At 41.6% G+C, this 27,672-nt stretch overlaps 1 protein-coding gene across 7 annotated transcripts in view; it reads left to right on the top strand.

Moving 5' to 3' along the window:
* LOC128700546 (protein hsr-9) overlaps positions 1-27,672 on the top strand; it is a 331,945-nt gene that overhangs the window by 216,475 nt on the left and 87,798 nt on the right. For 4 of the 7 annotated variants that reach the window (XM_053793809.2, XM_070098961.1, XM_070098962.1 and 1 more), the window contains 3 exons: positions 3,023-3,668; positions 12,117-12,578; positions 19,913-20,112. In XM_053793809.2, the coding sequence (XP_053649784.1) occupies positions 3,257-3,668; positions 12,117-12,578; positions 19,913-20,112 (1,074 nt within the window). In that variant the 5' untranslated portion in view covers positions 3,023-3,256. Of the gene's footprint in view, positions 1-580; positions 837-3,022; positions 3,669-12,116; positions 12,579-19,912; positions 20,113-27,672 lie in introns of those variants that run through there. The other 3 variants (XM_053793808.2, XM_053793807.2, XM_070098964.1) reach the window with 2 other exon arrangements.

The following is a 27,672-nucleotide window of genomic DNA, read 5'->3' as shown; positions in this document are numbered from 1 at the left end:
AGATATGTACAGCTCTTGGGTGTCTTTATTGCCGAAACGTTTCGCCTGCTCAACAAGCTTCTTCAAATAAAGGCGAATTTGCTTATTGTGCTGGAGAAACGTTTGGATAATAAAGATGTGCATTATTCATTATAAGTGTAGTAGTTAACGCCTATCGACTGCACGTCTGCCATTATGGAAACATTTCACATGTACCCTAATATAAAGGGTACTTGAATCTCGAAAATAAGGGTAAATTCTCAGTGTATATACACTGAGAAATACACACCTTGGTTTATATACACGGAATTACACACCTCTCGGTGTATGTAGCCTATTGTTCCCAACTTCCCACACAGTAAGGTATTCTAGGAAATACCATGAAGTTGTGACTAATATTGTGGTATTCTGGGAGGGGAGTGAGATGGGTGAACAACACAGTGCTGAGTAATGTTAGGCGAGCCGGGTATAGCCGGCCCTTCCTCCCTAAGTCAAAGCCCCAGGCTAGTGTGACCTTGAACTATTATCCAGGACTGGGTAGTTGCCTGAGTTTCCGTGCTGGGAGCCAGTAGACAGGACGTGGGTTGTGGTGCGCTTTGTTACTCCCTTGTTTTTGAAAGCCTAGACTCTTCAGGTGGGTCGTTAAGATGGCAGATCATCTCTGCACTAACACCAGGAACACTGTAATTCCTAAAATGTTGATTAAACTCTTAGTGTATATGCAGTAAAAGATGCACGCTTGGGTGTACATTCATTATGGCGGAGCAAGCTACAGGATGCTTCCTCGTTTGTCTTCACTAGTGTTTCATTTTTGTGAACGTTTTGTGTCTGTGTCAGAACATCTTGCCTTTGCTCAGGTAAGTCCTCATGTTGTCCTTTATGTCAACTTAGATTTTTAAATATATTTTTGACGGTTCTGCGCATTCATGTTTTTTTTCTATTACCTGTAATATTTTTGTAAAGTGCACACATGAATATGATATACATGTGTAATATGAACTAAATCATTGGGATCCCAAAGTAAATATGGCTAAAATGGCTGTATTTGTTAAATTAGCATTTGCTGCCGTTGTATGCTTACACTGTTTGTGTGTAGTGGCACTTACTGGTACGACAAATGTGTATGCCTCTACAGTACTAAAGGTATGACATAACATGCACGCCCACTGCAGTGAATACACATTTTTACCATTTATGTTATATAATAGAACTACAGTTTCTTTGTTAATAAATTGTGATACTCTGATTATTATTACCGCAGCTCTCTATTATTAAACAAAGATATTGTCTGTATCTATGTAAAAATTAAAGGGAAAATACGATTCAGTTTTAATTAAAAAGGATTTGAGGGGAGACGTGCCTAGAGCTCTGTATTTATGAATGTACACAATTAATAATAATAATAATAATAATAATAATAATAATAATAATAATAATAATAATAATAATAATAATAATAATAATAATCTTTATTTACTACAAGTACATGTACAAGGTATACAGACCTAGCAGACATCAATGACATACTACTATATAGAAAGCCCCTTGTTATGCAGAATATTTCGGGTAAATTAGGCCAATTTTGTCCCGAGATGCGACCCACACCAGTCCACTAACATGGACAGCAGGGTCTTAAGGAAACAAGTCCTAATGTTTCCACTCGGCAGCGGGCCTCCAGCAGCAACAGCCTGGTTGACCAGGCAAACACCAGACGAGCCTGGCTCCGAGAAAAGTGAAACTCTCGAAACTCTTCTAAGGTATATCGAAGGGGATCGAACCACGGACCACAATGTGTGAGTTGAGTGAGCTAACAAAGTGAACTAACTTATTACCTTCTCCCGGCTGACCACGCCAGCCCAACTTGTTTATAGTAAGTGTCTAGCTTTAGTATATATATTTTTCTTCTTTGGAAATAGTACACTATTATGTGTACTCAGGGTAGTAATTCTATATTTACTGTGCATGTTAATTTGACTTAGCAGAGGGACACAAGTATAGAACATGTAAACCTGTGAACACGTTAAGAATCAATATTATATAACAACTCTACCAGGTACTGTTTTAGCCGAACCTGGTAATAAAGTGAAACGGAAAAAGTTTCTTGTATTAAATAAGCAAAAAGTAGAGTTACTCAGGAAACTGGAGAGTTGACCAAGTGTGAAAAAGTTCATGGCGCACTACACTGCTGGAAAACCAATGTATTTAAAATGAAACAGCAGTGAGACAAAATTTTCAAATTGTATGCTGAAGTGATTGCGTTTAATTCCCCGGGAAATATTTACGACCCTATGAGGACCAGCTAGCCAAAACCTTGACAGAGTTCTGTATCAATGATTGAGTTCCTGCAGCATCAGCGTGAAAATGTGCTACTTACCCGGATAATTTTGATAGAAAAGGCAGGCGTTTTCTTAAAGAACTGCAGGTTGAAATTTATTTTAATATAACTATGATTGTCTGAAAAGATTTAAAAGACATGGTATTCATCTTAAGTCATCTGGCAAATTAACATCTGCAGATGATGATGATGATGATGATGTATATAATTATTTGAATAAATTTGATAATTTGATGACAACATGATTTATCTACCAAGCAAAATTGTTATGCCGGGAGGCATGCTTATTCTGGAGAAGTATTTTGAAAAATACTGTACCTTTTAGCCATGAACCACCTCTGCCTGGTATAAAAAATTGTAAGAAGAGAGTTAGCATGTTGACTTGTGCAAATGGAATGGACATATATTTAGTGTTTGAAGCCTGGGAGCATTGCAAGGAAGCCGGGCTTCCTGAAGACTGCAAGATTATCCTGCTGCTAGATAAAACCTCTGCTCACCAACCTAAGGAACAAATGTTTCACATAATGTTTTTGCAACATATATTCCACTAGTCCTTGATACATCCCATATTTCAGGGAATATTAAACAGTTTGAAAGTCGGTTATTGCAACTGAGTAGCAAATGACTTTTCAAAGTTTATTGCAAGTCTTAAATGTGAAACATTTCCGAGACAATTTACCACTAAACGTGCACTCTTTTACATTGCAGAATCATGGCGTGATGTTACATCTACACTGAAAAATGCTTGGCATTTATAGCCAGATGGCAAGACCAGTACCGACGGTGAATCGAGTGACGCTGCCACTGAAGCTTTACAGGTTAATTCTGTGGAGAATGTAAAGAAAAAATGTCAAAAACTAATGTGAAGCGACTTCTAATATCAATGAGAAGGACATTAAAGACTGACTTAGGTATGATAGAGATCTTGCTAAGCATGATACAATGACAGATGCAGAGTTCATTAATTTTGTTAGAAAAGAAAGTGCTGGAGAAAGTGAGGAAAGTGACAAGGAACTGGTTGATAAATGTACTGATGCGCCTTCTAACAAAGTTAGTAATGATCCATCTGATGCTGACTTTGAAGGCTTTTATGACACTTCTGAGGATGTAAAACAGCGCTCTAAAACACTATGTGAATTGATAAAGAGCAACTACTTGGTTAGAAATGAAAATGCAGAATCAGTGCAGAAGAAATTGCGTGTAAATAAGCAGAAACTAGTGCAGGTGAATAGATTACAGGATAAGATTATCAGTCGGACACAGCCTAGTCCCAGGCAGCCTTCAGCAATGGCATTAATTAAGAAGCTGCCTCTACCCGTGGTAATGACTGTTCAAGATACGGATATGAAATCAGGTGAACAGCTCATTATTTATTAATATTATTATTATTATTATTATTATTATTATGTATTAATAATAATGGTGGCCTTATATATTTTTTCGGGGAATGGGGAATGTCATTCGAGCCAAAAATACCAGTACACCAACATTAAAAATGCTTCTAATTCAATACCATACTGTATATACACAAAATACACCGGTCGGTGTATTGTACAGTATATAAGAACATAACATAAGAAAGAAGGAACACTGCAGCAGGCCTACTGGCCCATACGAGGCAGAGCCAAGTCTCCTACCGGTCAGGTAAGGTCACATTCACTTAAGGAAGGAACACGGCAACTGACCTAGTAGCACAAGCTAATCAGGTCCAACTCACACCCACTCATGTATTTATCTAACCTATTTTTAAAACTACACAACGTTTTAGCCTCAATAACTGTATTTGGGAGTTTGTTCCACTCATCCACAACTCTATTACCAAACCAGTGCTTTCCTATATCCTTCCTGAATCGGAATTTTTTCAACTTAAAACCATTGCTACGAGTCCTGTCTAGGCTAGATATTTTCAGCACGTTATTTACATCCCCTTTATTTATTCCTGTCTTCCATTTATACACCTCAATCATATCCCCCCTAATTCTACGCCTTTCTAGAGAGTGCAGATTCAGGGCCCTTAGTCTATCCTCATAGGGAAGATTTCTGATACATGGGATCAACTTTGTCATCCTCCTTTGTATGTTTTCCAGAGCATTTATATCCATTCTGTAATACGGTAACCAAAACTGTGCAGCATAATCTAAATGAGGTCTAACCAAGGATATATAAAGTTGAAGAACAACCTGAGGACTTCAGTTATTTATGCTTCTTGATATGAAGCCAAGGATTCTGTTAGCTTTATTGCGAACACTTATGCACTGTTGTCTTTGTTTCAGATTACTGCTAACCAGAACTCCTAAATCTTTTTCGCAATCCGTAATATTAAGATCGACATTATGTAGTTTATATGTGGCATGGTTATTTTCCTGTCCAACATTTAGAACTTGGCATTTGTCTATATTAAACTGCATCTGCCACTTCTCCGACCACTGCATCAGTCTACTCAAATCTTCCTGTAGTGCTCTAGTGTCCTCGTCAGAATGAATTCGACGGCCTATTTTGGTGTCATCGGCAAACTTGCTTATGTCGCTCTTTATGCCCTCATCAATGTCGTTTATGTAGATTGTGAACAACAGGGGACCCAACACTGACCCCTGTGGAACACCGCTTGTGACGCTTCCCCACTCTGATTTCTCCCCATTTATGCAAACTCTCTGCTGCCTATTTGTCAACCATGCATCTATCCAGGAAAAAATGTCTCCTCCTATTCCATGTGCCTTAATTTCCCTCAATAGTCTCTGATGTGGGACCCTGTCAAAAGCCTTACTGAAGTCCATATACACAATATCATATTCATTACCATGATCTACCTCCTCAAATACCTTAGTGAAAAAGTTAATAAATTCGTAAGGCAGGAACGCCCCTTTGTAAAACCATGCTGAGATTCGTTGATTAATTTATGCTTTTCAAGGTGGCTACGAACTGCCTCGGCAATTATTGATTCCATAAATTTTCCCACTATGGAGGTTAGGCTTGGAAATAAATGGTATAAAATACCGACACAATGGCAATATAAACACAAATGCAGTATAATGTGATCCTTTATTGACTACGTTTCGCCCACACAGTGGGCTTTTTCAAGTCACAAACAGAACTACCTGGGGTGGAAGGAACGCGAGTATTTATAGTCCGGCTGAGGTCAGGTGAAGAATGCTGCATCTGATGATGTACCGAGTGGGGTTATAGAGTCTAAAAACTTGGGTAGCTTGGAAAGGAGATTGGATAAGTTTGTGAGCAGACCTTCTACAGTGTTCTTATGTGGGATAGCGATGAAGAAGTTTCTTGGCAAGTGGTTCAGCTATGTTATAGAAGCCACTATTCTGGTTGAAGTTGTCGGATATAGAAATAAGTGATGATTCCAGGATTCTTCGGTATTGAGTGTTGTCTTCTGTGGCGATAAGTCTTGAGTTTCTGTAGTTTATCAAGTGGTTGTGTGAATTACGGTGTTGTACGCAGGCATTCCTTGTGTCGTCAGACCTGCTTGCGTATTGGTGTTCTGAAATACGTGTTTGGAGGTCCCTTGATGTTTCGCCCACGTATAACTTGTTGCAGTCATTACAAGGGATTATGTATACCCCTGCAGAGGATGGAGGCTTGTCCTGCCTACTACTGGTGATGTCCTTGATGGTCGTGGTTGTGGAGGTAGATACTTGGAATGATGTTTTGGCAAAGATGTTGGAAACATGTTTGGCAATGGAGTTGGTGGGAAGGACTATGTATCTCTTCTCGGCAGTGTCTTCTCTGGCTTATTGGTCTATAGTTCGAAGGTAAGGACCTGTCACCTTCTTTGAAAATAGGTATCATATTTGCCATTTTCCACTTATCTGGCACCATGCCAGTTTGTAGTGATATGTTGAAAAGATTAGCCAAAGGTGTGCTAACCTCCTCTTTACATTCCTTTAGAACCCTTGCATACAGTTCATCAGGGCCTGGGGATTTGTTAGGGTTTAATTTATCTATTTGCCTAAGGACCATGTCACTTGTGACCCTAATCGTGCACAGTTTATTATCGTCCTGTTCTACATAATTTATTATTTCTGGAATATCGTTAGTATCTTCCTGAGTAAAAACTGAGAGGAAGTATGTGTTAAAAATTCTACACATTTTCTTATCACTGTCTGTGAGCTGACCCGAGTAACTTTTGAGTGGGCCTATCTTGTCCCTGATCTTACTTCTGTATACTTGAAAGAATCCTTTTGGGTTAGTCTTCGATTCTCTTGCAACTTTAACCTCATAATCTCTTTTTGCTTTTCTTATTCCCATTTTTATTTCTCTAACTGAATATATTGATTTCTTAACTGCACCTCTCCTCTTTTGATTTGCCTATATATGCCTCTCTTTTGACCAGTGAGATGTTTTAATCTATTGTTCATTCATTTAGGATCAATTTTGCTTGATCTGATTTCCCTATTTGGAACATAAGCTGTCTGAGCAGCTAGAACTATGCCCTGGAAAACGTCATATCGGTCATACAGTCATTATTTATTATTGAATAAGTCATGGCAGGAACAATTCACAAATTATAAACGAAGACTGAACGTTTCGTTAAGCCCGTCACATTTTTTTTTTAAATGGCGATGATATTTCCTCTTGACGTCAAGGCTTCAGCGAGCCACCAACAGCAACAGCGTGGCGAAACGTTTCCTTAATAAAGATACCCAAGAGTTGAAGATTGAGACACTTATGCAGCATATGAGAATCTTTATTCAGGAAACGTTTCGCCACACAGTGGCTTCATCAGTCCAATACAAAGAGGAAGGCGTAAGGAGAGGAGGAGTATGAGGTAATCAGTTCCTCAACCTTGAGTCGATGTGTTCAGTCCATCAATCTTGTAGAATGTACAGCATAGGGCCGTAGACGTGGCTTATATACTGTAGTGAGGTGAGGTGAAGCAGGCGGAGGCGGGGTCATAGTGGTACCAACCACTAGTCGAAGTAGGTCTTCGTCCAAAGGTTGAACAAGTGTTGAAGAATTCTTTGTAACAAGATCCCATGATGCTGCAGCATCATGGTTTTTCAAACCATTGATCACATACCCAAGAGTTGCACATGTGTCTAATTTATCAACGTGTCGGTTCTGTGAACCAGTCATCTACAAGCAACAGCCAGGTTGACTAGGCAGTTTAAGAGTTGAGGATACACGGCACAAATAATCCGCACATAGGAAACTTATTACGACGTTTTGGACGGTATTATGCCTTTTTATTCTTTAAGAGAGAGGGTCGGAGTTTACCTGGAGTCACTTCCGGAGGTCACCACCCCTTCGGCCCGGCCCCAGACCAGGCCTGGTTGCTGGTCTGATCGATCAAACTATTAGTGCCCGCCGCCCACAGTCCAGCGTAAGCATCACAACTCAGCTGAACAGGAATTGTTGTTGAGGAACCTGTCGAGTTCCTTCTTTAAGACAGCTAAGAGTTTGTTGGTAATTTCCCTTATGGATGAAAGGAGGGTGTTCTCTTGTAGTTACCGTTCCCCGCGCTTTTCATTGGAGGTGTATCCTGCACAGTCTGCCAAGCCTCTTGTGTTCACAGGTAGTAATTTCAGTACGCAGGTTTGGGACCAATCCCTCTAGTATCTTCCGGGTATAAATTGTGATGTATCTTTCTCGCCTACGTTCTGAGGATTACAGTTGTAGGGACTTCAAGCGTTCCCAGCATTTTAGGTACTTGACTTGAGTTTATACGAGCTGTGAGGGTTCTCTGTCTCTACATTTTACATTTTCCAGCTCAGCAGTGTCGCTTGCCTTGAAGGAGGCAGTCAGTACACAACAGTATTCTAGTGTATAATTCATATGCTATTTTACTTGCTTTCATATGCATCCAAGATCATGTCAGAGTTGTCCAAGAATTGCGTAAAGCAGAAGCAACCTGTTCTGAACCCATGTTGACCTGTGTTTTGCATATGCTGCGATTCCAGGTGATTAGTAATCGTTAGCCTGGGGCAGAGTGCATGGGCGTGTAATTAATGGTTTCTTCAAAGCCAAGTGGAGTTAGTATTATATCAGATGAGGGAGAGGTCTTATTCATGATGAACTCATATGGGTTGTCAATGTTTGGGTCAGTTAGTGGCTTACTGAACACTGAGTCGTACTTAGACTTAAGTATTTCAACCATTTCTTTTTTGTAAAGTAAAAGGACACAAGTGCATATTGTCGGTAATTCTACCAACATTATTACATTTATTTTTTGTCATCAGTGTATGTCCTATCTCCTTTTATCGAAGCCCCAATATTAAATGTTTTTGATCTGAATTTTGCACACGAGAAGTATTTTGGATTTCTGTTAATTTCACTTACATCTTTTAGCTTCCTCTGTCTCCAGGACTCTGTATAATGTATTTAATTTGAGCTCAACCCTTTCTAATAATTTATCCAGTGTTACTTTTCGTTCTTCAGAGTCTGGTGCCCATGAGGAGCTCTTTACGTCGTCTTTGCTTGTACAAGGTACGCCTCTCCCTTTCCAACCTACACCTTTTACTTTTCAACTGTATGTGTCTGGAGCAAACCTCTGTTGGCCACTGAACTCATCCTCTTGCTATATTGGTTTAGGTTATCGTCTGCCATATTGTCTTTCAGCATATTGCAGCAATCTCACTATTTATCAACTCCCAGTTGATGCATTGTTGTTAAAGTTAAATTTGTTGAACATTTCTTCTTAAATGAGTGTTTTGCTGATCATGACCAGTGGGTATACATGTCTAAACTTATAATAGGTTGTGGCTTAAGTTGCTGTCTTTGACGCTATAATGTTCCGAATCAGGTCTTCATTATTAGTGATAAGGTCTAAGATATTTTACAATCTAGTTGGTTCTATTTACTTGCATAATGCGAATTTGTCAGTCTTAGTAGTTCGGTTGTTGGAAAGTACCTGGGATTATTTCTATCACAGTCTTTTCTGCATTCTTCCATTTTTGGTGTCTTAAATTGACGTCTTCATGCAGTAGTATATTTCGGCTGGGTTTGATAGATGTTTCAAGACAATGCTCAGTTTTCAATAGCTGGTCTTCAAACTTCTCTGAAGTTGCATCTGGTGGTTTATATGCTGTTACAGGCTCACGTTGAGCCTGTAAAGCACCTAAACTACTGGGAACGCCTGCAAGTCTTGAACATGTATTCAATGGAGCGGAGGAGAGAGAGGTACATGATAATATATACCTGGAAGGTGACTTAAGAAATCGTAATGACACGATTGCAAATAAACCATACCCCCGGCTGGGATTGAACCCGCGGTCATAGAGTCTCAAAACTCCAGCCCGTCGCGCTGACCACTAGACCAGCTAGACTCTATGACCGCGGGTTCAATCCCAGCCGGGGGTATGGTTTATTTGCAATCGTGTCATTACGATTTCTTAAGTCATGTTGACGGCAGTGAAGGGACTTGAGCTAGAGTTCGTCACGGCCACGCTAGCTGGAGATTCGTCTGTAAAAACTTGCATTTGTGGTCACAGAGGTGCCTGTGCTAACTTTCCTATGGTGTAGAAATATACCTAGTTGGATGAATCTTATTGTGGCTAGCTGGTCTAGTGGTCACCGCGACGGGCTGGAGTTTTGAGACTCTATGACCGCGGGTTCAATCCCAGCCGGGGGTATGGTTTACCTGGAAGGTACTCGAAGGCCTGGTCCCAAATCTGCACACTGCCATAACATACTGGAGTGAGAGATATGGGAGGAAGTATAAAATAAACCCAGTGAAGAGCAGGGGTGCGGTGGGGACAATAAGGGAACACTGTGTCAACATCCGGGGTTCCAGACTATTCAACATCTTACCAGAAGATATCAGAAACACTGCTGGAACCAGTGTAGAAGCCTTCAAGAGGAAACTGGACAAGTATCTTCACCAGGTGCCAGATCAACCAGGCTGTGATGGATATGTGGGGCAGCGGGCCTCCAGCAGCAGCAGCAGCCTGGTTGACCAGGCAAGCACCAGACGAGCCTGACCCGTGGCCGGGCTCAGAGAGCAGATAAACTCTCGAAACTTTGCAAAGGTATATCAAAGGTATATATATTTATATTTTCAATTTTAACTGCTAGAGGTTCGACCACATCATTCCTGGTATTAGTTACTCAGTGCATATGATCAACTCTGACTTATATACTAACTGTCCCTTGTTGTCTAATTTTCCTATAGGAAAGCCTCTTAAGCTTGTCACAGGTGAATCACGAGTAAAAGCATATGCGGCAGAAATAAATATAATTATTCCTAATTGGTAAAATTATTTTTTTCTTTTAATCCCCCTTAAAGGAAACATCTTGATGCTGGTGAAGGGCTCTTGATCCAAGGAATTGGACTAGCCTTCCACTTCCTTGGATCGAGCCAGATTGCATTTCATTCCTCAGGCGCTGTATGACGCCTATGGGTTGAGCGCCTCTCTCTAAATTTAATAATTAAATGATAAATGTCTGGATTTATATAGTGTAACCTGCGTGATGAGGCTATCAAGCAGGAGGCAGGAGGCAGGAGGCTTGGTCCCTTCCGAGTCACAGGCGATAACCTCCCGGAACCAACAAGTAAATAGGAAGTAATAAAATGTTATGAGAAAGACATGTAACAAATCAGTTCCTGATCAGCCGGGCTGTAGTGCATATGTTAGGCTGCTTGCAACTTGTTATCAACAGTTTTTGATGAGGCCAGCAACAGGGAGGTCAGGTCTGGGATCGAGCGGCGGGGGTGATGACCCCTGTAAACGTCTTAAGGTATACATTTTGCTCACCTAGAGTGAAACGTGTATGCCAAGATTCACTGAGCACTATGGCCAAGTGAGGTATGAGAATATATGTACTATGAAAGCTTCTGGAACTGTGGGAAGGGACAGTAGGGTCTCAGGTGGTGGCCACTGACATACTATTCAGGACCACGGTTCGGATCTCCGTATATTCTATATATATATATTTTATATATATATATATATATATATATATATATATATATATATATATATATATATATATATATATATATATATATATATAATTTGAAAATTGCATAAATTTTAAATCTTCATTCTTGAATTTTTTAGCTATTATTATTAAGTTGCTGTTTATAAACTGGAGATTGTGTGATTAATATACATTAAGATTTTATTAATAGAATGGTTTTTGTGTGTTTATAAATAACAGACATTAATATAATTAGAATACAATTACGTTAGGTTAATATTAGAATACACAGCATTAGTATGGGATCCACACCTTGTCATGCATGTCAAGACATTGAAGAAAGTGCAGAGGTTTTGCAAGGAGAGTAATCCCGGAGCTAAGTGGGATGTCCTGTGAGGGGAGGTTAAGAGTGCTAAACCTGATGACATTAGAGGAAAGACTAGGGATGTAACTATGAGAGGAATTGATAGGATGGACAGGGGTGGATTCAAAAGGCGGGAAACAGGAACACAAGGGCACAGATGGGAGTTGGAAACATAGATGAATCACAGGATGCTTCTTCAGTGTTAGAGTAATCAGAAAGTGGAACGACCTGGACAGTTGAGTGGTAGAGGCAAGATAATACAAATCATTAAGAGGTGCGTAAAGGTTCTCGAAGCCAGGTGAACCCAGTAGCGGCTGGCGAGGAGGCCTTGCCAAGAGCTGAGACTCTACTCTTGCAACCACATATAGATGAGTACATGTGCTGGGGAGCGATCCCCGGTCCCTCAGTTGTGAGCTGATAATTATAATCACAACTAAGCGCTAAACCCCAGTTGTGAGCTGAGAACACCACCAACCGAGTTACAAATTTTAATATTAATAAGATAGTGTTTTGTGTGTACGAACACTAAATATTAAGATAATATTAACACTGTGTTGTGTATTGCAGGGTTGCACAGTATGATCCCGGATGAGTGTGCGGCCGGAGCCATGGACTCAACCAGGGATCCGGACGTGTGCGTGGACGAGGCCTCTAAATCGAAGAAAACGGGATGTGGGGGCGGTGATGGTGGTGGAGGGGAAGAACAAGACATTAACGATAACCACACTAAACTGTCCCCTCAGCACCAAGCTGCTACTGCTGCTGCTGCTGCTAGTATCTTGACCAATGGGGAAATACAAACTAAAGACAGTGAAAGTAAAGAGGCACTTGATGAGTCGAGTCGAACAAATGACAGTGAAGAAGAAAGAGACAATAAGATGGAAGTGGAAGAAACAGAGGAACCTCAGGTGGATGTTGAGGGTAGTGAAGATGAGAAAGATTCTAGTGAAGATGATGAAGATAAGTTAGTGATTAGCGAGGGAAATGAAAGGGGGACAGAGGAATCGGCTGATGAAAACTCCAAAGGAGGTAAGTTATAATAAAAGCGTGGAAGATTGGTGGTCTGTATATTTCAACGTCAAGCTGAGGTCCTCTTCAACGGATACTTCAGCTGCACGTTGAAATATACAGACAGTATATATGTAGATTATCTGTATATAGTATAGACTACCTTGTTTCAAAATCTGGAAGGGTTACGAACCAAATAAACATGGTGCAGTACTAGTTTAAGTGAATATAATTTTGTTGATTTATATAAGCGCCAATGTAGATACTATATTCAGCCCCTCTTCCTAGTCTTCCTCGAAGGAAATGTTGCTCATATCAGGGCAGGTATTGGGAAAGAAACAATGATTCTCTCCAAATACTGAAACAGGAACAAGTATTCCCATTTTAGTTGAGGTTCCATAATGACGAAAAGGGCATTTGATCCAAGGAATTGGATTTTTCTTTCTTTTCGTTGGGTTGAGCGTGATTGCTTCTCATTCTTCAGGCGCTGTATGATCCCTACCAGCTTACTGCTTCCCTTAAACATAATAATGGTAAGAGTATAAGACTTAAACTTTTTTGCCTTTGATGAGTTCTGAGAGATTTTCTACTCCACTTGTCCCAGCAGGGTTTCTGATATTTTTGGCAAGATGTTGGAATAGTCTGGAGCCAGGTACCCTTATTGTGCCCACCGCACCCTTGCTTTTCACTGGGTTTATTTTGCACTTCCTCCCATATCTCTCACTCCAGTATGTTATGGCAGTGTGCAGATTTGGGATCAGACCCTCAAGTACTTTCCTGGTATATATTATCACGTACCTCTATCTCTTCCACTCCAGTAATTTAAATGCTTTATTGGCTCTGTGTGGGCTGTAAATGATCTCTCCCCTCAAGGAAGGTTCCTTGATGTTGGTGAGGGGCTCTTGATTTAGGGAATTGGATCTGTGCTCCTGACCAGGTCGGCGATACGCACTCCACTTTCATACTTATCAATGATCTCTTTCTTCATTTCTATTGGAATTCTCACCCTTATTGGTGTAGGGTTAGCACTAGAAGCTTTCTTGGGGCCCATGGTCACTTATTTTCCAGAAACAGCACCGAAAACACTGTAATAATACGAAATATTCCGATTGTATGCTTGAATGTTACTGCTGAGGCTGGCTGGTAAACAATGGCACGGGCGGCACATGTGAGGCTGGCTGAGGGCGCACATTGGACGCGTCTCGGACGAAAATCGGTGAGCGGGTTTTTAAGTGGTATGCGAGGCAAAATTTTTGCGATTAAAGCAAGCGGTATGCGGATTAATCGCTATGTGGTGCCATCGGTATGCGGGGGTCCACTGTATATAGTGGATCCTCGGTTTTCATGATTAATCTGTTTGAGAAAGTCTGACGAAAACCGAATTGTACGAAAACTGAAGCAACATTTCCCATAAGAAATGGCGTAAATCCAATTACAGTGAACTCCTGCGTTCTGGCGGCCGTGACTTTCATGACATCCGACTTTCAAAATTTTTTGGCAAAATATATAAACACACACACACACACACTCAGTGTTAATGGTATCTCATTAGTATTACGGATACACAGAAGTGAATTGTATTTCTGGGACATATAAACAACTGACATGCTCACACATACACACACACGTGCGCACACACATACACACTCGGGGCCAGGAGCTGGGTCTCGACCCCTGAAACCACAACTAGGTGAGTACACACAGCTGATCCTTGGAATTTGACTGCCTCCCCCACAGACCTCTTACCTTTTCCCTCCCTCGCGTTTCTCTCTCTCATAGCCTTCTTCCCTCCTTTCTCCCTCTCTCTCTCTTTCTCTCCCTCTCCCTCTCCCTCTCTTTCTCCCTCTCTCTACCCTTTCTCTCCCCCCTCACATTTCTCTCCCTCCCCCTTGGTCTTATCCCTCATCCCCATACTCTCTCCTCTCTCTCCCTCTTTCTACCCTTTCTCTCTCCTCTCTCTCCCTCTTTCTACCCTCTCTCTCTCTCCCCCACACCCTCTCCCTCCTCTAGCCTTCTGTCTGTGGTAATAAAAAGTAAAAAAAAAAAAAAATGGGTGGCCTTAGAGGACGGAAACCCAGAGATCTGGTGGACGAACCAGGGAGGAAAGACTGGGAGCTAGAGCTCCAAAAAAGGGAGGAAGAGTGGGGAAGGAAGATAGTAGAGCTTGGTAAGAAAATGGAGGAGCGGATAGCTGAAGAGTGCAGGAAGTGGGAAGTACAGGTCTTAGCAGCAGAAGCTAGGATACAGTGCTTAGAAGAGAAACTGCAAAGCCTGAAACAGATTAGAGAGACAAATGACAATTCAGGTGTGACATCAGGAAATTCAAAGTCAGGTGCAGACAAGGGGATGGTAAGCAACAACGGAGACATGCCGAACATGAAGGCTCTATCAGACCCACGTGGGGCCAGGGAAAAGACGACGAGCACACTAAGATCAAACGACAGGTCCGAAGACAATGAAGGTATGCTATATGCAGAGATTCTAACAGCCAACTGCAGTAGCAAGGGACAGCTGGTCAGGAAAGACAGTCCACTGAGAATAGAAGTTTCAGATATGACAGGGACTGAAGGCAAGAACATGTCAATGGAAGGAAATAAAATGCCTCAGAGGACGCAGATGGAGACTCAGTGGGAGGAGGAAAGGGCGAGGTCAGTTTTTGTGTACGGGCTCCAAGAAGCCAAGGGGGCCAACTTTGAAGAAATAAAACAGGAGGAGAAAAAAATGATTGAAGGCATCATGAAAACAATAGGGGAGGGCAATATGACCCAGGTGACAAATTTTCAGAGAATTGGGTGGTTTGCGAGTGGAAGGATACGGCCTGTCAGAGTAACTTTCAAGGAAGAATCAGTTCGAACCAGGATTCTGCAAGAGAAAGCAAGACTGAGGGACAAAGAGGGGTACCAGAGAGTATACCTCGACCGCGACAGAACACAAGAAGAAAGGACTACACTGAAAGAGAGGGTACAGAGACGCAAGGAGGAACGAGAAGCAATGAAAATGAGCAGGACCCAGACACAGGAGGAAGGGCAAACACACCCCACAGAATCTCCCACCAAAAGACTCCACCCGCGACATTCCCAACGCAACTGAGCAACCTATACTACAACCCACTCACTGTTCCCTCTGCCACCAATCCCCATATCACAAACCTCACCCCAACAGCTGTCCCTTATGGGCATTCTGACCCCACCCCCATCAACACAAACCCCACCTACACCACAGCCCCATATAGGCCCCCACCAAGGCTCTCGCTCCCCCAACCCCAATATTCTTGCATGACCACAATGATAGAAAAGAAACTAAAGGTTTGGTACACAAACGCGGATGGAATAATGAATAAACATGAGGAGTGGAATGAAAGAATCAGTGAAAAATCCCCAGACATCATAGCAGTCACAGAAACAAAACTCGCTGAGACAATAACAGACACAATCTTCCCAACAGGATATCAGATCCTGAGGAAAGATAGAAGGAGTAGAGGGGGAGGAGGGGTTGCACTGCTCATAAAACACCGATGGGGATTTGAGGAAATGGAAGGCATGGACATGATTGGAGAAAGAGACTACATTGTAGGTACAATTCAGTCCGGAGAACATAAAGTAGTCATTGGAGTGATGTATAACCCACCACAGAACTGCAGGAGGCCAAGAGAGGAGTACGAAGAAAACAACAGGGTGATGGTGGACACACTGGCTGAGGTGGCAAGAAGAGCTCACTCGAGCAGAGCAAAGTTACTGGTAATGGGCGATTTCAACCACAGGGAGATCGACTGGGAAAACCTGGAGCCACATGGGGGTCCCGAAACATGGAGAGCCAAGATGATGGATGTGGTACTTGAAAACCTCATGCATCAACATGTCAGGGACACAACCAGAGAGAGAGGGGAGGATGAGCCAGCAAGACTGGATCTTGTGTTCACCCTGAGCAGTTCAGACATTGAGGACATCACTTATGAGAGGCCCCTTGGAGCTAGCGATCATGTGGTTCTGAGTTTTGACTATATAGTAGAGTTACAAGTGGAGAAGGTAACAGGAACTGAAGGGGACAGGCCAAACTATAAAAGGGGGGACTACACAGGTATGAGAAACTTCCTGCAGGAGGTTCAGTGGGACAGAGAAATGGTAGGAAAATCAGTAAACGAGATGATGGAATATGTGGCAACAAAGTGCAAGGAGGCAGAGGAAAGTTTTGTTCCCAAGGGAAACGGAAATAATAGGAAGACCAAAACGAATCCTTGGTTTACCCGAAGGTGTAGGGAGGCAAAAACTTAAGTGCAACAGAGAATGGAAAAGGTACAGGAGGCATAGGACCCAGGAAAACAAGGAGATTAGTAGAAGAGCCAGAAGTGAGTATGCACAGATAAGGAGGGAGGCCCAGCGACAGTATGAAAACGACATAGCATCGAAAGTCAAATCTGACCCGAAACTGCTGTATAGCCACATTAGGAGGAAGACAACAGTCAAGGACCAGGTGATAAGGCTGAGGAAAGAAGGTGGAGAACTCACAAGAAATGATCAAGAGGTATGTGAGGAGCTCAACACGAGATTTAAGGAAGTATTTACAGTAGAGACAGGAAGGACTCTGGGGGGACAGACCAGATGGGGACACCAGCAAGGAATACACCAACAAGTGTTGGACGACATACATACAGATGAGGAGGAGGTGAAGAAACTGCTAAGGGACATCGATACCTCAAAGGCAATGGGACCAGACAACATCTCCCCGTGGGTCCTTAGAGAGGGAGCAGATATGTTGTGCGTGCCACTTACCACAATCTTCAACACATCCCTGGAAACTGGGCAACTACCTGAGGTATGGAAGACGGCAAATGTAGTTCCCATTTTTAAAAAAGGAGACAGAAAAGAGGCACTAAACTATAGACCTGTGTCATTGACGTGTATAGTATGCAAAATTATGGAGAAGATTATCAGGAGGAGAGTGGTGGAGCACCTGGAACGGAACAGGAGTATAAATGCCAACCAGCACGGATTCACGGAAGGCAAATCCTGTGTCACAAACCTTCTGGAGTTTTATGATAAAATAACAGAAGTAAGACAAGAGAGAGAGGGGTGGGTTGATTGCATCTTCTTGGACTGCAAGAAGGCCTTTGACACAGTTCCTCACAAGAGATTAGTGCAGAAGCTAGAGCATCAGGTGCATATAACAGGAAGGGCACTGCAATGGATCAGAGAATACCTGACAGGGAGGCAACAATGAGTCATGGTATGTAATGATGTATCACAGTGGGCACCTGTGACGAGCGGGGTCCCACAGGGGTCGGTCCTAGGACCAGTGCTATTTTTGGTATATGTGAACTACATGACGGAAGGGTTAGACTCAGAAGTGTCCCTGTTTGCAGATGATGTGAAGTTAATGAGGAGAATTAAATCTGATGAGGACCAGGCAGGACTTCAAAGAGACCTGGACAGACTGGACACCTGGTCCAGCAAATGGCTTCTCGAATTTAATCCTGCCAAATGCAAAGTCATGAAGATGGGGGAGGGGCACAGAAGACCACAGACAGAGTATAGGCTAGGTGGCCAAAGACTGCAAACCTCACTCAAGGAGAAAGATCTTGGGGTGAGTATAACACCGAGCATGTCTCCGGAAGCACACATCAATCAGATAACTGCTGCAGCATATGGGCGCCTGGCAAACCTGAGAACAGCATTCCGATACCTTAGTAAGGAATCATTCAAGACACTGTACACCGTGTATGTCAGGCCCATACTGGAGTATGCAGCACCTGTTTGGAACCCGCACTTGATAAAGCACGTCAAGAAACTAGAGAAAGTACAAAGGTTTGCGACAAGGTTAGTTCCAGAGCTAAGGGGAATGTCCTATGAAGAAAGATTAAGGGAAATCGGCCTGACCACACTGGAGGACAGGAGGGTCAGGGGAGACATGATAACGACATATAAAATACTGCGTGGAATAGACAAGGTGGACAAAGACAGGATGTTCCAGGGAGGGGACACAGAAACAAGAGGCCACAATTGGAAGTTGAAGACACAAATGAGTCAGAGAGATAGTAGGAAGTATTTCTTCAGTCATAGAGTTGTAAGGCAGTGGAATAGCCTAGAAAATGACGTAGTGGAGGCAGGAACCATACACAGTTTTAAGACGAGGTTTGATAAAGCTCATGGAGCGGGGAGAGAGAGGGCCTAGTAGCAACCGGTGAAGAGGCGGGGCCAGGAGCTAGGACTCGACCCCTGCAACCACAAATAGGTGAGTACAAATAGGTGAGTACACACACACATACACACACACACATACACACACACACACATACACACACACACACACATACACACACACATACACACACACACACACACACACACACACACACTTTTTTATTTTTTTTTATTTTAATTATAGGGTCCACCTCTGGTGCAAATTGTGGAACCCATAACCTCAGAGAAATGGATAAGAAGGTTTCAAGGAAGAATATTGGATTTCTTCCTGAAGCCATTTGAATACATGTATTCCACTTCCCCTACCACCCCATCTTTTCATTCTTTTTTACCAATAGGCATATTTTATTACATAATATGGTACAGAAGATTTAAGGGAAACATTGCTGATACAAAGATGGCATATGCAGTACATGAGGTGTGAGAGATACATGTCTAGTACACATTTTTACACGTTTGTCACTGATTATAATGCGAAAATCTCATTCAGCTCCTCAGAGCTGGGGCGTGTGCCCAAAATACAGCAAGCATTACCTCTCTGTACAGTTGCACTGAGTCGCTGGAACAGAAAACTAGCTGCCTTGGGATCCCTAGTTACCCTGATGAGTCTTTTGCATAGCTCCTTAAGGAACTTAGATGCACTCTTTCCCCATGAGCCAAGGGTCTCTGAGCCTATTACCTGGAGTTTACCTGGAGAAAGTTCCGGGGGTCAACGCCCCCATGGCCCGGTCTGTGACCATATAATGATGGGCAAGTTCTCCATATTTTCTAGATTTTTGGGACTCCCTGAAGCTGGAGGCTGTCCCTCCTTCCTGGTGTATTGGAGATAGGTATCAGCCAAGGTAGATGCACATGTTTAGTCCCACACCACCTGCTTATCGTCTGTCCAGGCTTGAAAGGTGACACCATCTGGATGCTTCTGGCTGCCATCAGATCTGCATAGTTGGGGTGGCTCCCTTACTGCTGGGCATCCGGCTGTTGTGAGGCTCCTCTTGATAATGTTATTAATCTCCTCGTGTCTTGCAATTTTTTTTGTAATACAATAGTTATTTTAATTCATTCATTATACATTCCTTATCTATTCATTCTTTGAAATTGTTACACTATTCCATGAAATAAGAAAACAGTAATAATGACTTTGATAATTTTATTTTTCAGAAGCCCCATTAATATCACAGAAAAGTCCAAGTAGATCACCAACTCCAAAGGGGAGTGAAAAGCGACCGGCAGAGGATGAAGCAGCTCCTGAAGTTGCAACCAAGAGACCAAGGCCCTTAGAGGACATGGTATCTCTTGAGTCTCTAACATCAGTGTCACAGGTTGAGGGTTCTCTTGGTCAAGTGAAGCGTGATCTAGAGGTACGTAAAGAAATATTAAATTTTTGTAATTTGAAGACAATTGTGTGTCTCCAAATATCACACCAAACATCTATTCAGTAGATGTTCCAGCAACTTGCAGACTACTCCAGTAAGAGCAAGGGGTTGATAGTGAGAGGAATCATGGCCCAAAATGCCTAGTTTATGAAAAGACAGAACAACGACAGTTTTACATGTAATGCTCGTAAGTAACTTATAGATGGTTCTCGAGATGATCACGCCTGCTGCCCCGTCCCAGACCAGGTTTCCCTGTAGACAGTTTGATCAGTCAGGCTGAATGTGCTCACTGCAGGAAGCCCAGCATGAATACTACAATCCAGTTGATTAGGAGTCTCCTTCAGATATTTGTCAAACTCCTCCTTGAGGATAATTAGAATTCTTTTGAGAAGTCACCTTGTACAAGTGTAATACAGGTCTGCATTTGATGGGAGGGCATTAAAACATATTGATCCCTTGGTGCTTATTGAGTTATATCAGTGTACTTAACTTATGGATTTGGAAACGGCGTATGACAGGGTGGATAGGGGGGCAATGTGGCAGATGTTGCAGGTGTATGGTGTAGGAGGTAGGTTACTGAAAGCAGTGAAGAGTTTTTACGAGGATAGTGAGGCTCAAGTTAGAGTACATAGGAAAGAGGGAAATTATTTCCCAGTAAAAGTAGGCCTTAGACAAGGATGTGTGATGTCACCGTGGTTGTTTAATATATTTATAGATGGGGTTGTAAGAGAAGTAAATGCGAGGGTCTTGACAAGAGGCGTGGAGTTAAAAGATAAAGAATCACACATAAAGTGGGAGTTGTCACAGTTGCTCTTTGCTGATGACACTGCTCTTGGGAGATTCTGAAGAGAAGTTGCAGAGATTGGTGGATGAATTTGGTAGGGTGTGCAAAAGAAGAAAATTAAAAGTGAATACAGGAAAGAGTAAGGTTATGAGGATAACAAAAATATTAGGTGATGAAAGATTGGATATCAGATTGGAGGGAGAGAGTATGGAGGAAGTGAATGTATTCAGATATTTGGGAGTGGATGTGTCAGCGGATGGGTCTATGAAGAATGAGGTGAATCATAGAATTGATGAGGGGAAAAGGGTGAGTGGTGCACTTAGGAGTCTGTGGAGACAAAGAACTTTGTCCTTGGAGGCAAAGAGGGGAATGTATGAGGGTATAGTTTTACCAACACTCTTATATGGGTGTGAAGCATGGGTGATGAATGTTGCAGCGAGGAGAAGGCTGGAGGCAGTGGAGATGTCATGTCTGAGGGCAATGTGTGGTGTGAATATAATGCAGAGAATTCGTAGTTTGGAAGTTAGGAGGAGGTGCGGGATTACCAAAACTGTTGTCCAGAGGGCTGAGGAAGGGTTGTTGAAGTGGTTCGGACATGTAGAGAGAATGGAGCGAAACAGAATGACTTCAAGAGTGTATCAGTCTGTAGTGGAAGGAAGGCAGGGTAGGGGTCGGCCTAGGAAAGGTTGGAGGGAGGGGGTAAAGGAGGTTTTGTGTGCGAGGGGCTTGGACTTCCAGCAGGCGTGCGTGAGCGTGTTTGATAGGAGTGAATGGAGACAAATGGTTATTAATACTTGACGTGCTGTTGGAGTGTGAGCAAAGTAACATTTATGAAGGGGTTCAGGGAAACCGGCAGGCTGGACTTGAGTCCTGGAGATGGGAAGTACAGTGCCTGCACTCTGAAGGAGGGGTGTTAATGTTGCAGTTTAAAAACTGTAGTGTAAAGCACCCTTCTGGCAAGACAGTGATAGAGTGAATGATGGTGAAAGTTTTTCTTTTTCGGGCCACCCTGCCTTGGTGGGAATCGGCCAGTGTGATAATAAAAAATAACTTAACTTACCAGTTCCTTTCACTGAAAGTATTTTTTGCTCATTCAGACTGCTTATTTTTGCCAGCACTGTACATACTGATTTGAAACCAGTCTCTCCAACATCTTTCAAGTGTATACAGTGGACCCCTCACCTAACGATATTAATCGGTACCCAAAAACGAATATCATAAGGCAAGTTTTTTAGCGTTAGCCGAGGCAAAAATGTTAGTGTTAAAATGTATCGTTAGGCGAATTTAACGTTATGCGATGCGTTTGCTAGGCGAGGGTCCACTGTATTATGATTTATCTTTCTTGTCTATGATCAGAGCAATACAGTTTGAGGAATTTTAGGGATTCCCGGTAAAATAAGGGTTTGACGGAATTTATACAGGCAGTAAAATTTCTCTGTACATTTTCTAGATTTGTAGTTTCACCCATGGTATCCCTTCCAAGGTCTATGCTGTAGTATGTACTACAGCTTGGAGCTCAGGTTTTTGGCATACTATGTGATGAGCTCAGCTCACTCAGATAAACAGTGAACGGTAAATTTGGGCCTAGATATGAGAGAATGGGTCTGTGCAGTGAGTGTGTACCATATAAAAAAAAAAATCCTGCCCCGTGCCATGCATGATGGGAAAAAGCTAAATGTATTTAGTTTAAAATGACGACTTTGCCATGTTTTTTTTTTTTTTTTCAACAAGTCGGCCGTCTCCCACCGAGGCAGGGTGACCCAAAAAAGAAAGAAAATCCCCAAAATGAAAATACTTTTATCATCATTCAACACTTTCACCTCACTCACACATTCACTGTTTTTGCAGAGGTGCTCAGAATACAACAGTTTAGAAGCATATACGTATAAAGATACACAACATATCCCTCCAAACTGCCAATATCCCAAACCCCTCCTTTAAAGTGCATTCATTGTACTTCCCATTTCCAGGAGTCAAGTCTGACTATATGAAAATAACCGGTTTCCCTGAATCCCTTCACTAAATATTACCCTGCTCACACTCCAACAGATCGTCACGTCCCAAGTACCATTTGTCTCCATTCACTCCTATCTAACACGCTCACGCACGCTTGCTGGAAGTCCAAGCCCCTTGCCCACAAAACCTCCTTTACCCCCTCTCTCCAACCTTTTCGAGGACGACCCCTACCCTGCCTTCCTTCCCCTATAGATTTATATGCTTTCCATGTCATGAAATTAAGCTCAGAATAGTGGACACATTTGATTTTTGCCAATGTTCCAGAGGACACGAATCACGTCGCTTGTCCAATACATGTCCAACTGGTTGGTCTAATACACGTTCATGAATGTTCTGACACTATTTACACAATTATTACAATAGTACAGTAGTATGCATAACAGTAACTCTTTACTTTTTGTGAATAAAAATTCAAAATGGAAAGCAAGTGTAGTATAAGAGAGGCCTAGGATGTAACCAGTGAACAGAGAAAATGTTGTTTTAGCGTCTACATTGTTTATTCTGGACCCTATTTTTAAATTGCCATTTTTTAATTTTGTGTGAATTTGGTCATATTATCATTTTTCTAATTATTGGGTAGTTGATGTAGTTAAATGGGCGGTTTCTTGTACTGAGTCGATAGAATGGAAGGCATACTAGTGAAATAGCTGAGAGTTTGGTCAACTGGAACAATGGAATTATCGTAAAATAGGAATCAAATTGATCGAAATTGCCGAGACTGCTGACTTTGCAAAAGCATAATTCCATAAGTTTTCCATCAAATTTCCTACTTTTGGTGTCATTACCTTTGGAAAAAGATTCCCTATTGTTTCATGAGTTTTTTTTTTTTTTTTCATTCTTGGAGTATGGACCCATAAAAGGTTAAATAGAGATGTCAGTTACAGTATTTCAGGTTAGAAATTAAAAGTGCTTTAATCCTTAAACTGTTAGGTAAGACACATATGCAACAGTTAGGTATCTAACTGTTGCATATGTGTCTTACCTAACAACCTGTCGGTATTTTATACCATTTTAATGTTCAATCCTTAAACTGTCCAAACGTAGATATACGTTTGCCTGCACAGCGCTCCGAATATTTTGAAAAATAAAAAATAGTTTTTTTGTTTTTAAATTGAAGAGCGCATTTTTATAAATGGTATAGGATAAAAAAAAAAATTAGGGTCAGTACTTAGAGATATAAGCCTGCAAAGTTGGTGCTAAATGACGAGGTGTCTGTAACACGGAGCACTGCCACTTGCAGAAATAATAAACATTTATTGTTTTTTTCCAATTCTTTTCTATTTTTTGTTGTTTTCATGTTATGATAATAATGTTTTGTTGCAGATCTTTTGATTTCATAGCAAATTATTGTTGAGACACAAATGTTTGGTACTGAATTAGTAATCATACTGTCACAAATGCACATGTTCACACTGATAAATGAATTTGTACACCTGGTTCAATCACATAATTTTGTTTACATATACTATATAGAAGGTATTTACAAGTCCCATTTATGTTTCTAGAAGTCCACCACTGTATGGTACTTCAAGAAGCATGGATTCATACAGAGTGCCACCGCACATTGCTGACACATGTATCGTGTGTCTTTTCGCACTTGGGGTCACTGTTTAGTGTAAGCAGACGCAAGTGAAACAAAGCTGAAGGGGGTGGGAGAGTTTCAGTGGAGAGGAATAAATGGGATTAGGTCAGGGGTTTCAAATAGAGTTAGAGCTAAAGAAGGAGTAGCAATAATGTTGAAGGATAAGCTATGGCAGGAAAAGAGGGACTATAAATGTATTAATTCAAGGATTATGTGGAGTAAAATAAAGATTGGATGTGAAAAGTGGGTTATAATAAGCGTGTATGCACCTGGAGAAGAGAGAAGTGTAGAGGAGAGAGAGAGATTTTGGGAAATGTTGAGTGAATGCGTGGGGAGTTTTGAATCAAGTGTGAGAGTAATGGTGGTTGGGGATTTCAATGCTAAAGTGGGTAAAAATGTTATGGAGGGAGTAGTAGGTAAATTTGGGGTGTCAGGGGTAAATGTAAATGGGGAGCCTTTAATTGAGCTATGTGTAGAAAGAGATTTGGTAATAAGTAATACATATTTTATGAAAAAGAGGATAAATAAATATACAAGGTATGATGTAGCACGTAATGAAAGTAGTTTATTAGATTATGTATTGGTGGATAAAAGGTTGATGGGTAGGCTCCAGGATGTACATGTTTATAGAGGGACAACTGATATATCGGATCATTATTTAGTTGTAGCTACAGTTAGAGTAAGAGGTAGATGGGAAAAGAGGAAGGTGGCAACAACAAGTAAGAGGGAGGTGAAAGTGTATAAACTAAGGGAGGAGGAAGTTCGGGTGAGATATAAGTGACTATTGGCAGAAAGGTGGGCTAGTGCAAAGATGAGTAGTGGGGAGGTTGAAGAGGGTTGGAATAGTTTTAAAAATGCAGTATTAGAATGTGGGGCAGAAGTTTGTGGTTATAGGAGGGTGGGGGCAGGAGGAAAGAGGAGTGATTGGTGGAATGATGAAGTAAAGGGTGTGATAAAAGAGAAAAAGTTAGCTTATGAGAGGTTTTTACAAAGCAGAAGTGTTATAAGAAGAGCAGAGTATATGGAGAGTAAAAGAAAGGTAAAGAGAGTGGTGAGAGAGTGCAAAAGGAGAGCAGATGATAGAGTGGGAGAGGCACTGTCAAGAAATTTTAATGAAAATAAGAAAAAATTTTGGAGTGAGTTAAACAAGTTAAGAAAGCCTAGGGAAAGTATGGATTTGTCAGTTAAAAACAGAGTAGGGGAGTTAGTATATGGGGAGATGGAGGTATTAGGTAGATGGCGAGAATATTTTGAGGAACTTTTAAATGTTAAGGAAGAAACAGAGGCAGTAATTTCATGCACTGGTCAGGGAGGTATACCATTTTTAGGAGTGAAGAAGAGCAGAATGTAAGTGTGGGGGAGGTATGTGAGGCATTACATAAAATGAAAGGGGGTAAAGCAGCTGGAACTGATGGGATCATGACATAAATGTTAAAAGCAGGGGGGGATATAGTGTTGGAGTGGTTGGTACTTTTGTTTAATAAATGTATGAAAGAGGGGAAGGTACCTAGGGATTGGCAGTGAGCATGTATAGTCCCTTTATATAAAGGGAAAGGGGACAAAAGAGACTGTAAAAATTATAGAGGAATAAGCTTACTGAGTATACCAGGAAAAGTGTACGGTAGGGTTATAATTGAAAGAATTAGAGGTAAGACAGAATGTAGGATTGCGGATGAGCAAGGAGGTTTTAGAGTGGGTAGGGGATGTGTAGATCAAGTGTTTACATTGAAGCATATATGTGAACAGTATTTAGATAAAGATAGGGAAGTTTTTATTGCATTTATGGATTTAGAAAAGGCATATGATAGAGTGGATAGAGGAGCAATGTGGCAGATGTTGCAGGTATATGGAATAGGTGGTAAGTTATTAAATGCTGTAAAGAGTTTTTATGAGGATAGTGAGGCTCAGGTTAGGGTGTGTAGAAGAGAGGGAGAATACTTCCCGGTAAAAGTAGGTCTTAGACAGGGATGTGTAATGTCACCATGGTTGTTTAATATATTTATAGATGGGGTTGTAAAGGAATTAAATGCTAGGGTGTTCGGGAGAGCGGTGGGATTAAATTTTGGGGAATCAAATTCAAAATGGGAATTGACACAGTTACATTTTGCTGATGATACTGTGCTTATGGGATATTCTAAAGAAAAATTGCAAAGGTTAGTGGATGAGTTTGGGAATGTGTGTAAAGGTAGAAAGTTGAAAGTGAACATAGAAAAGAGTAAGGTGATGAGGGTGTCAAATGATTTAAATAAAGAAAAATTGGATATCAAATTGGGGAGGAGGAGTATGGAAGAAGCGAATGTTTTCAGATACTTGGGAGTTGACGTGTACTTGGGAGTTGACGTGTCGGCGGATGGATTTATGAAGGATGAGGTTAATCATAGAATTGATGAGGGGAAAAAGGTGAGTGGTGCGTTGAGGTATATGTGGAGTCAAAAAACGTTATCTATGGAGGCAAAGAAGGGAATGTATGAAAGTATAGTAGTACCAACACTTTTATATGGGTGTGAAGCTTGGGTGGTAAATGCAGCAGTGAGGAGACGGTTGGAGGCAGTGGAGATGTCCTGTTTAAGGGCAATGTGTGGTGTAAATATCATGCAGAAAATTCGGAGTGTGGAAATTAGGAAAAGGTGTGGAATTAATAAAAGTATTAGTCAGAGGGCAGAAGAGGGGTTGTTGAGGTGGTTTGGTCATTTAGAGAGAATGGATCAAAGTAGAATGACATGGAAAGCATATAAATCTATAGGGGAAGGAAGGTGGGGTAGGGGTCATCCTCGAAAGGGTTGGAGAGAGGGGGTAAAGGAGGTTTTGTGGGCAAGGGGCTTGGACTTCCAGCAAGCGTGCGTGAGCGTGTTAGATAGGAGTGAATGGAGACGAATGGTACTTGGGACCAGACGATCTGTTGGAGTGTGAGCAGGGTAATATTTAGTGAAGGGATTCAGGGAAACCGGTTATTTTCATATAGTCGGACTTGAGTCCTGGAAATGGGAAGTACAATGCCTGCACTTTAAAGGAGGGGTTTGGGATATTGGCAGTTTGGAGGGATATGTTGTGTATCTTTATATGTGTATGCTTCTAAACTGTTGTATTCTGAGCACCTCTGCAAAAAGTGATAATGTGCGAGTGTGGTGAAAGTGTTGAATGATGATGAAAGTATTTTCTTTTT

This window comes from Cherax quadricarinatus, chromosome 65, assembly GCF_038502225.1.
Source record: "Cherax quadricarinatus isolate ZL_2023a chromosome 65, ASM3850222v1, whole genome shotgun sequence".
NCBI lineage: Eukaryota > Metazoa > Arthropoda > Malacostraca > Decapoda > Parastacidae > Cherax > Cherax quadricarinatus.
This window is presented reverse-complemented; position numbering and strand designations above follow the sequence as displayed.